Genomic DNA, 11,696 nt, shown 5'->3' on the forward strand with positions numbered 1-11,696 from the left:
ATGACGTCATATCAACCGTTACCAGAAACTTGACGTCATTTTCCTTATCTTTAGATTTTGCCTTCCGTCGGTCGAACAAAGACTGATAACGATCTCATTTCGCATGGCATTCTAAATAGCAAAACCCTTCAAACAAGTTCAATCACGTGAAGGCAGCCATGTATAAGGAAAGAACAGAATGTAGCGGAAACTATTTGGTGAGCCAATCAGCGCAGCGCACTGATTCTAAGAATAGCTTAAAGATTCGGACAAACATTGCATTCTGTTTAACCGCTACGAGGATTATACGAACCGATTTTATTATTTTCACTTAAAGTTACAATAATAACCCATGTAAACTAAGATCAACTGCGATCGGCTGTGAAAATCATCTGCTGAAAGTAAACTTGTAAGTTTGTTTGTCCAAATTTCGCCTTTGTCTTCGTTTTTATGACGTCACGGTTGCGCTACGCTATTGTCCTTTTATTTTATTATGACGAAACCTGAAAGTAATCATGGTAGAACAGCCACCATATACCCTATATATCGTAGTATAAACACCGATTTATAAAGCCAGACAATGAGCAGAACTATCAATTCATCTTTCTTATAAACAAGCTGTTGTAACGTCATAGTAACATGAATATGACATTTTATTTATTTCGACGCTTCTGTCGAGAAGGGGTTGGCACGTTCCACCAACGTCTGGTGGCCCCACACCTCTGGTGGCCCCTGTCCCACTTTCTCCGCGGCAATACAACCTGTGATTACGAAACTTGGCAGGGATGTAGTCACGTGCCCTGTCAGTCACCCCAACGATTTTGGGTGTATGACGTCACATATCACGTGACTTGCTAAGATAACATTATCGCCAGTTTTTGAAATAAACCTTTTTTGACGTTATTGCACTACCAAAGTCTTTGTATGCTAACGCCGATGGTAACCAACCCCCCTGGCAGCGTGACGTCACAGGTCACGTGACCTATAAGTAGCGTTTTATGGCTAAACCATGACGATAAAAAGGCCATAAAACTACTTACAAAGACATACGATAGAAATCGAACATTTCCCATGCCGTATTCTTACACACCTGTGGTGACCCCATCGTGCCAAACGTCTGGTGGCCCCACGTCTAGTGGCCCCACTCACCTCTGGTGGCCCCTGTCCCACTTTCTCCGCGGCAATACAACCTGTGATTACGAAACTTGGCAGGGATGTAGTCACGTGCCCTGTCAGTCACCCCAACGATTTTGGGTGTATGACGTCACATATCACGTGACTTGCTAAGATAACATTATCGTCAGTTTTTGAAATAAACCTTTTTTTGACGTTATTGCACTACCAAAGCCTTTGTATGCCAACGCTGATGGTAACCAACCCCCCTGGCAGCGTGACGTCACAGGTCATGTGACCTATGAGTAGCGTTTTATGGCTAAACCATGACGATAATCCGTCCATAAAACTACTTACAAAGACACAAGATAGAAATTGAACATTTCTCATGCCGTATCATCAGAAAAAATCTGTTAACATTTGGTCAGCTACGATTTCAAGCTCACCCCCCTCATGTGAGCCCATACATAATCATGTCTCAAAAACACGGTTTTTGGATCTTTTCTCAAAATAATGACCATCTAGGCAAAAAACAGAAGTGGATTCAGTTAATTCAACTATTCTCGGACTGTATTATATGGTTTAGATTGAATTCTATTGGAAAAAAACACTGTACTTTTTGAGTTGAATTTACGCTATTGGATGTATTTTACAAGAGAAAATGCATGACATAACCGGGGTCAAGCTAGAAAATCGTCTCTCCTTGAAATAAAACAGAACCTGTCAAAAAACTGAACATTTTGATATAATTCATAGGAATTTGTTAAAATTTAGAACCGTATTTTTGCTGATTTTATAAACTCATACTATCTGTTGGCCTATACATTCGCCTCTTATGGTTTCTTAGGTTTCGTAGCCTCGCATATGAAACTTACGCTTAACAAAAGGTCAACAAAAGGAAACTGACGCTCACGCCCCCTCCTAAATCACGGTCAAACACGCAATTTTGAACATTTTTTTGTACATTTTGTTGGATATATTCATCTCTTCTAACAATATGAAAAAGGTAGCAACGGAAAACGATAGAATAACATCTCCTTTCAATGTTTTTAGTTTTCTGGATCTCGTAGATTATTTTTTACCCCGGTCAATTTGGAATTTTTGATCATCGGTGAGGTCAATGTTTGTATGGCTTTCCTCATATTTCAGCACACGTACGTGCACAAAAACCCCTATAAATAGCTCCAAAATCAACAAATCAAAAAGGTAGCAGCTGAATTGATTAGTATATGGAAAAACCCGCATTTTGATGTAAAACAGACCCACATTCGTAAGGATTTTACGCGGTCAAAATGAATTCGAATGTTATACTTCTTGCCTCTCTCGTACTGATTCTCTTCGCTGCCCCTACTGTCGAAGCACTTGGAGAGCAATCTTCCGAAGGAGGTTCGAAAGGAGCAGAATTTCCTCATTTTTTCCACGAAATCAATAAGTAAGTAGCGTTGGAATTGATTTCTGGAAATGCGCGGGAATACTATAGTTTTAATTATGTTTCCTAATTTTACAATTTCAGCTTTCTGATTTATACATTGTCGAAAAAAATACAACGCGATGGTGGAGAAAGCTATGAGTCGGCATTGAAGACTATTGTTGAAAAGGTTCTGGACGAATCGGGTCTTAAAGGGATCACCGTCAACAACAGAATTATCAGTGCGATCAAAACTCAAATTTACAATTTACAAGCAAAAGTTAAAGCAGCACGGTTAAAAGGCGGTGGCAGGTTGGCAAAGAAAATTTTAGACTCGTGGAAAAATGGAAAGACCTATCGGTTCAAAATATATTACAACGAGTTAGATGTTGGAAAACTTAAAGAGGAAAATAGAGAATTAAGGAAAACAAAAAGAAAACTTGAAGAATCATTAGTCCAAGAAAAGGTTAAAAAACTACACGAAGAAAAACTCACGGACGCCTTAAAAAGAACAGAAAAACAAAGGAACTATTATAAGAAACAATTCAGAGCAATAGCGCTAAAAGTTGCCAGAAAACAAAACAAAGTGAGAGGTCCAGAAAAAAATAAAACTTTTAATGAATACTCCCCACAGCAAAGGACAAGAATAAGATCTAGTTTGAAAGAACAATGCAAGACAACACTATCCTTTCTTGGCCTTTATAATTTTATGGCTACGAAAGTTGAAGTTTTTAATCCTGATACCGGAATGTTTGAGACTTTTGAGCTAGCTAACGAACAAGATATAGATTTTACTAACGCCCCAACAAAAGAATTGACTAGTGATGACATCAATGAACTGAATACCTGGTTATATATCAAAGACAAATTCAATCTTTCCAATGAAGCATGGAATGAACTTGCTCAAAAATCCAAGGAAATTTCATGTCAATATAAAATGGTAAAGAGGATGCAAGCATTAAATGGTCAATGGGAAGTGAGGCCAGCCCCTGGTGATGCTGAAGGTATTCAGATTGAATTTGCTAAGAGTTTAGAAGAGCAAATACAAAGGCTACAGAAACAGGGAGAACTGCTGGAAGGAAATACCATACAGGTCAAAATCAGTGGTGATGGGACTAATGTTGGAAGGACTTTAAAAATGAAAACATTACTTATACAATTTTAAACGAAAAAGATATTGCTATGGGAGAGAAAGGTAATTATATACTAGCAGTCATAAAAATACAAGAAGATTATGATAACTTAAGAATATCCCTTTCTGATCTTACGAATGAAATGTCTAAATTAAAAGAAATTACTGTCAATAATATAACATATAACATAGAATATTTTCTGGGTGGGGATTGGAAATTTTTAGCTTTAGTTTGTGGGTTGGGAAAGGCAAACCAAGATCATGCATATGCATATGGTGCAAGTGCCCAAGAATGGAAAGGCATGATACTACTAAAACATGGTCAATTAGTGATTCAAAGCAAGGAGCAAGATCCCTTGATGAAATATCTAATCATGCCAAGTCTAAAAAATTTAATTGTAAAGCTGTTCCTCTCTTCCCTTTTATTCCTATTGATCATGTAATGATTGATAACTTACATTTATTCTAAGAATATCAGATAATTTAATTGAGCTACTGATTAGAGAACTCAGAAGGCAGGATGCAGTTGACAAGCTAAAAAAATTTCCAAATGGATTTCAAAGGGATAAGTACAAGCACATGACAGGCTATGAAACCTTTCTAAACAACACTGGAATATCATTTTCATGGAAAATCAACAAAGATACTAAAAAATTAGAATATAGAGATCTAACTGGCCCTGAAAAACTTATTTTATTTCAGCATATTAACTTTTCTACACTTCTTCCATTTTATGACAAATGTAATGATCTTGAAAAACTCTGGATTGATTTCATAGAAATCATAGGGGACCTCAAACTTACATTTTCATCTGAGGAAAGCATTATCAATTTGAAATGCAAAATCAGAAATTTCTTCTCCTTATTTCTCTCTTTGTATCAGGCAAAAGATGTGACACCCTATATGCATGCGCTGTATGCCCATGTTCCTGAGTTCCTATCACTGTACAAGAATCTCGCATATTTTACACAACAAGGGATGGAAAAATTTAATGACAATGCATCGAAAAATTATTTTAGATCTACCAATCGTAGAGGTATTTCTGCTTTGAAACAACTCTTTTTAAAGAAAAACAGAATTCACTTCCTTGAAGCAGAAGGCTGTGAGAGAGTTAAAGCCACATATCAATGTAAAAACTGCTCAAAAAGCTGCCATAATATTAAGACTTGCACTGAGAAATGTGCAAACTGTGGCTTTCAAACTTGTTGTGCACATCTTGAGAGAGTAAATAATGTATGGACAAAAAAATGCCTAATTGCACAATAAAGTTTTTAATAGGTTATTCACTGGGTATAGGGTATTCACTGTGATGATCAACATTCTAACACAACAGTTAATGTGCTAGATATTTAAACATACCTTGTATCAAAAATGATGTTCTGAATCTTCATTAATATAAATCAAAACATCAATGTAGAGCTATATTGCAATCAAAACAACAGTAAAAAATATTGCTTCTTCAGACTATTATATTGCCTCTAAAAAAATATGTATATATTAAGCATAATCTAATACCAAAATTATTAATTATTGGCAAAGAAATGTATTTTTACTTATTCCATTGTTGTTAATTCTTATCTATAATTATGTAATTATGTTTCATCAAATATTTTTTCTCAAGTTATTTCTAGTATTATGAACTAAATGTACTGTAATTGTAACGATTTCCATAACCACGAACAAATGTAAATACAATAAAATTTCTTTCTTCAATCTCAGACTTCACATATTGATCTCCAATTAACTTATATTCTACTATAGGATTAGATTTTGAAAGCCAGTAGCGAACTGTTCCTTTAATTACAAAGGCAAAGTCTCCATTACCATTAAAAATGCGCTCATCCCACTTTTTATCAAGGAAATTGTCAATGAGTCTGTTGGATGGTAGCCCGTAAATAGTCTTTTGTCTTTCTTTAATACCTCTTACTACTGTGGCAAGTGCTCCTTCAAACACATCTGGCTCAACCCTAAGCTCTATGCGTACAGCTGGATCATCCCTTCGACCAGAAAACAATTTTCTCTTGATTTCCCGATATAATTGTCCATGGAATATTTCTTGTCTATCTCCAATTGAATCTGCGGAAGGTATATTCAGCTTTTCATGACGAACAAAGGGAAAGCTTGCTCCATCTCCAAAAGATTTTCACTCGTCATACTTTGTACTATACCCAACATAGTGGATTTTTATTCGCTTCTTTGACTTATCTACCTCAGTTACTACCACGTCATAAAGATTATTGTCTTTCTTTGACGATTTTCTTTGCTTTGAAGCAAAATCCGAGGAAAATTCCTGCATATACCTCACTGGAAATTTTGACTCACGTTTTACACGAGTCGTGTCCGCCATTTTGAAAATCCATATATGGGATTGATTCGCATGCGCAGTACATTAAAATGTGTCCGCGTAGGCCTAGGCGCTAAAAAGAGCAAATGTTCATAAATGTATGGAATAAGTTTGATATGAAAACACGCTTACAACTAGTTAGCGAAAGAACAGAAGATTTACGGGTCATTTAGGATGTTTTGTCACGCAGTTTACTTGTGCTATATAACTTTACTTTTAAGAACAACCTTTTGCTTTGGAAAGAGAGGAAAAAGACCGAAAAGAGCAAATATTCCAAATGTATGGGCAATTTTTTCCAATGATTCCGTTATATACTGCTATAGTAACCATGTAATTTCCCATCATGAAACGCGATTTTTTATCCTATGAAAAATCGTGATTTGGTAAACTTTATTTACGGATACTCGATCGTGAAACTGAAATATCAATTTTAGAATCCTACCCCCTTCCCCTTATTACTATTATTATTATTATTATTATTATTATTATTATTATTATTATTATTATTATTATTATTATCTCGCAATCACCAGATTGTTCATTTTGTCTTTCATCCGAATCTCTTTTACATATAGTAAGTGGATGTCAACACTATCTCGATCGCTTCACCTGGCGCCATAATTCTGTCCTCAACTTTATCGCCTCATCATTCAAAACCATTGACAATTCTACTCTCTATGCTGACCTTGATAATTATCACAGTCCTTCAATTATAACTGGCGATAGTTATCGCCCTGACTTGATTTTAAAAACATCTAGTACACTCTATATATTGGAACTTACTGTTGGCTTTGAATCAAACGGCCTTAAGAATAATGCTGATCGTGAGAAGGAAAACATAAAAAGCTTATTAGTGATTTAAATAGTGATTATAGCCATGTAAAGTTTGTTAATCTTTCAATAAGTTCCCTCGGAGTATTTTCTAATGATTGTGCAACATTTATTGAAATGTTAGAAAATGTAGGTTTCGACAAAAACTAACGTAAATATGTAATAAGGAAAATTATGAACATTGCTATTCGAACAACCTATTATATATTTTGCTGTAGAAACAAAATCTGGGATAACCCTGAATTGATGAAGTTTTAACTTTGGCGTTACAACTAAATGTGAAAAAAAAAGTATGATTAATGTTTTTTTAGTATCTTTCATGTACTTAAATGTAAAAGTTTCAAGAAGCTAATCGTAAATTGCCTATATATAGCGAGATTTACGATGGAATTTGGAAAACATAATAAAGTTTACATTATTATTATTATTACTATTATTATTATTATTATGCGGGAGGGTGATAAATTGTGTATATATAGTCATTATTTCGTAAAAATAAACTTGAAACTTGAAACTTTGAAACTTATTATTATTATTTCGTGGTTCTCAGTCAATCAAAACTGCGGTGATTATCACATAGCGTTAAATATAATATTTCAGTGCCCCCCCTCCTCCCCAAAAATTTTCAGCTTCCGCTGCCCCTGCTGGTTAGTGCGCGGTCTTCTTTGCAAGAGGTTTGACTCGACTTCCATTCAGTGACCACACATCCTTGTTTCGACTTCTTTCCTTTCCGTGTAGCTTTAATTAGCCTTAAATACCCTTAAAACGGAGCACTGATGGAAAGAAGGAGCGAAATGAACGCACCATCGCCCTCAGCAAGTTAATTAGTCAATGACCATTACGACCGACGTAAAATAAGGACGCTTTACATTTACCTTTTTATGCATATGGAAAGCTAAAGAAATCCTTACCGGGGATTTTCCAACGAAATCCCCTTATTATAACATTTGTATATAATTTTTTTAAGCTTACGAGTTTTTTAATGTACCAAAACACTTCAGTGCAATAACATCAAAAAAAGGTTTATTTCAAAAACTGGCGATAATGTTATCTTAGCAAGTCACGTGATATGTGACGTCATACACCCAAAATCGTTGGGGTGACTGACAGGGCACGTGACTACATCCCTGCCAAGTTTCGTAATCACAGGTTGTATTGCCGCGAAGAAAATGGGACAGGGGCCACCAGAGGTGAGTGGGGCCACTAGACGTGGGGCCACCAGACGTTTGGCACGATGGGGTCACCACAGGTGTGTAAGAATACGGCATGGGAAATGTTCGATTTCTATCTTGTGTCTTTGTAAGTAGTTTTATGGACGGATTATCGTCATGGTTTAGCCATAAAACGCTACTCATAGGTCACATGACCTGTGACGTCACGCTGCCAGGGGGGTTGGTTACCATCAGCGTTGGCATACAAAGGCTTTGGTAGTGCAATAACGTCAAAAAAAGGTTTATTTCAAAAACTGACGATAATGTTATCTTAGCAAGTCACGTGATATGTGACGTCATACACCCAAAATCGTTGGGGTGACTGACAGGGCACGTGACTACATCCCTGCCAAGTTTCGTAATCACAGGTTGTATTGCCGCGAAGAAAATGGGACAGGGGCCACCAGAGGTGAGTGGGGCCACTAGACGTGGGGCCACCAGACGTTTGGCACGATGGGGTCACCACAGGTGTGTAAGAATACGGCATGGGAAATGTTCGATTTCTATCTTGTGTCTTTGTAAGTAGTTTTATGGACGTTTTATCGTCATGGTTTAGCCATAAAACGCTACTCATAGGTCACATGACCTGTGACGTCACGCTGCCAGGGGGGTTGGTTACCATCAGCGTTGGCATACAAAGGCTTTGGTAGTGCAATAACGTCAAAAAAGGTTTATTTCAAAAACTGGCGATAATGTTATCTTAGCAAGTCACGTGATATGTGACGTCATACACCCAAAATCGTTGGGGTGACTGACAGGGCACGTGACTACATCCCTGCCAAGTTTCGTAATCACAGGTTGTATTGCCGCGGAGAAAGTGGGACAGGGGCCACCAGAGGTGCGTGGGGCCACCAGACGTTGGTGGAACGTGCCAAGCTTACTTGCTTCTGTCATTCAAATTGGCTGTCGGCGATCTCTCAAATCAGATGCCTACAATTAGCCATTCCGAGGTTGAGGAAAAAACTGGCTGGCATCGACATTTAAGTGCATAGTGGAACTACGGACGTATTTCCAAGATGTCGTCTCTTTTGTCCCCTAAAGTCCCATAATACACTGCAATTCCAACCCGACCCAGTTTTTACCACATCCTTGTAATTGCTAATAGACACAAGAACAACCTATTGATTGATAGGGCACAGGGTTACCAGTAAATCACAGTTTACACATACACACCTGTTGGGCTGTACGGCATTGTGCATGCGTAGCCAACTTGCCCTTCTTCTACACAATGTGACAATTTTCATTCATAAATCGGTACAGAACTGAAAAAAGAAACAAAAACTTATATCAGCACCATATATAGCCCCGGGTATTTGGTTTTCGCAAGCCAAAATGGCACGGTAACGATATGGAATTTCTTGAACCAATCGCAACGCAGCGCGCGACGTTTTTCCGATCTGATTTTTTTTGGGGGGGAGGGGTCAAAAAATGTAATTGCGCACGTATTTTCTATACATGTTAACAGAGCAGCACGACTATGACTGATACAGCTCAGTGATACGCTGGTATACGACCATCGTGCTCAAAACCAGTCATTCCTGAATCTTAAGAGAAAGTACAAGAGCAAATCAAAAGCCAAGACAATAGCACAGGTAATAGACAGATGCAGCATTTTTACATCAGATCAGAGTATCGAAGGTTTGAAGAGACGTGCGAGCAACTGCAGTACACATATGATGATAACTGAGGTAAAACAATTAAACGTCACTGTCAATCGAGCGACTAGAGTATGGGTGATAAACACAACAGAATGGCACGGAAAATTATGTCTACAAGAAAATAATGAAGCTGGGGCCTCTTGACTTCTACTTGTTTCCACGTGTCAAACAACATGTATGCCTAGCACGGCTATAAACTAAGAAAAAATAACTACAGTCAAAACGGCTCAAGCTTATTCCCTAGTTTTGAATCGGCTATTATTTTGAATTCTGAGTCTTCGTATTCTCAGAAAGAATACGAATATCTGAATGATGAAACTAATTAATTCCGGAAACCTAGGAGGGACTGCTTGAACACGCCGTTTTAACTGTGACAAGTTTCAATTTCACTGACTAAAAGAATAGCAGTTGCTAAGGAGACCTGACAAAAAAAATTTCATGTGGTAATGACCATCATTATAAGGAAGGGCGATTGAAGAAATGTCTTTTGTTTCCTGGCATAATTCTAGGATTTCCCCCTTCTACAGTGACTGGCCAAGCCCGTCTGAGTTTACCAAAAAATTCAGCGATGCATTATAGACTAACAAAATAAATATCAATGTATGTCAATGGTTTAACATTCGACCTTGTATGTATGAGAACAATGAACTTCAATTATTCATTACTTTCGTAGGCTTTGTTTAACGTCTTCACATGATACCGATCTAGATCACTCATGCTTTGGTAAAAACGAAAATCCTGTATTTTTTTATCCTACAAATCGCATCAGTATCGGTACCAGCACTTGACAAGTATTGCACTTAGCAGTACAGAAAAATACTAGAAAATTAATAGACTGATTAAACAATTGGAATTCCTAGGGAATCGCTTTCGCGTAAGTACAGAGTTAATAAAACATTTTCATCAATTTTCCAAAATAGTGATGGAGTTACACAGCATTAATATTATCAATAATTTTCTTGAAAATGTCTCGAATAGCTTTGCATGCGTTTGAATAACAAGTGTCAGATGCTAATTAAGTATCTGAAGAAAGAAATGATAAAAAATGGAATGTCTCAATGCAGGATTTGATCTTAAATTTAAAAAAAAGCATTTCAGAGGAATCGCGAGACGTTGTTATAGCATTTTATGTTCTTAGTCGAAAAGTTTCGAGTTCAATATATCATATTTACTCAACGATTGAATGCAACAAATTCACTTTTTCACCGACAGAAGAAAAAAAAATAGTCGAAACAAATTTTGTAAAGCTGCAATAAGAGAAATCAATGCATGCTTATGTCGGAAGACCTCGAATGATTAAATAATATATTTACTTTTCTTGAGCATCCTTGATCTCATTCAGGTGGTATTTGATGCTGTCTAGTAAGGGCGCGGCAAACAGAATGGGAATAAAATAAGAAAGGATATAAGAACAAACTGATAAATAAAAAACACCAATACCTTGCACTTGCAAGACATTCCTAGACCATATAAACCCATTTCAAGGCCATGTCTGTTTAGTATTCTCGACAAGGTGGTCTGATGTTGATGTGCGATGCTTTACCATCTGGCTGCATATCGCTATAATCACATGTGAAACTAGAAAGGTCCACGACCGCATAGCACCAGGGCCTCGGGCCATCCAATTACAGCCATGCACTGCCAAGCACCGATAGATGGTCCATAGCACAATAAGACTAGTGTTGATGAATGTACTAGACTCTGTGGGATGTTAGTCCTGCAATTGAGCGTCGACTAAATGCAAGTAGACTTAAACTGTCGCAATTACTGATTATTGAAGCGAAAAACCAACTCCTGCACGAAATAGCACATTTTAAAATCAAGAAAAGAGAAAGAAAATCCTCTCAGGTGCAGAAATAAAGAAACTAGTTGTTATTTTTCAGCACAGAAAGATTAGCAAGCTTATTCCCAGCGTGAATCAGATACAGAGGTTGAACGTGTGATGATAAAGCATACGGCGAAAATCGACAATTTGAGATTATCTCAACGAAATAATCTGTCAGAAATCCAAGTATAAGCT

General features: G+C 37.1%; 1 protein-coding gene across 1 annotated transcript; it reads left to right on the forward strand.

Moving 5' to 3' along the window:
• The first annotated feature begins 1,958 nt into the window (after positions 1–1,958).
• On the forward strand, positions 1,959–6,095 carry LOC148905198 (uncharacterized). Its single transcript, XM_089024083.1, has 2 exons — positions 1,959–2,524; positions 2,606–6,095. The coding sequence occupies exons 1-2, from the start codon at positions 2,385–2,387 to the stop codon at positions 3,663–3,665; spliced, it is 1,200 nt and encodes a 399-aa protein (XP_088880209.1). The 5' UTR covers positions 1,959–2,384; the 3' UTR covers positions 3,666–6,095.
• Positions 6,096–11,696: the final 5,601 nt, after the last annotated feature.

The sequence above is a fragment of the Actinia tenebrosa genome, unplaced genomic scaffold (assembly GCF_029948245.1).
Source record: "Actinia tenebrosa isolate PJP-AT-01 unplaced genomic scaffold, QUT_ActTen_1.0 PGA_scaffold8__29_contigs__length_14323225, whole genome shotgun sequence".
NCBI lineage: Eukaryota > Metazoa > Cnidaria > Anthozoa > Actiniaria > Actiniidae > Actinia > Actinia tenebrosa.

What these genes read in the sequence shown, in the direction of transcription:
- LOC148905198 (XM_089024083.1), top strand. Translation starts at nt 2,385, where the DNA reads ATGAATTCGAATGTTATACTTCTTGCCTCTCTCGTACTGATTCTCTTC. An exon ending in TTTTTCCACGAAATCAATAA is followed by an intron (nt 2,525 to 2,605) that starts GTAAGTAGCGTT and finishes TTACAATTTCAG; the next exon opens with CTTTCTGATTTATACATTGT.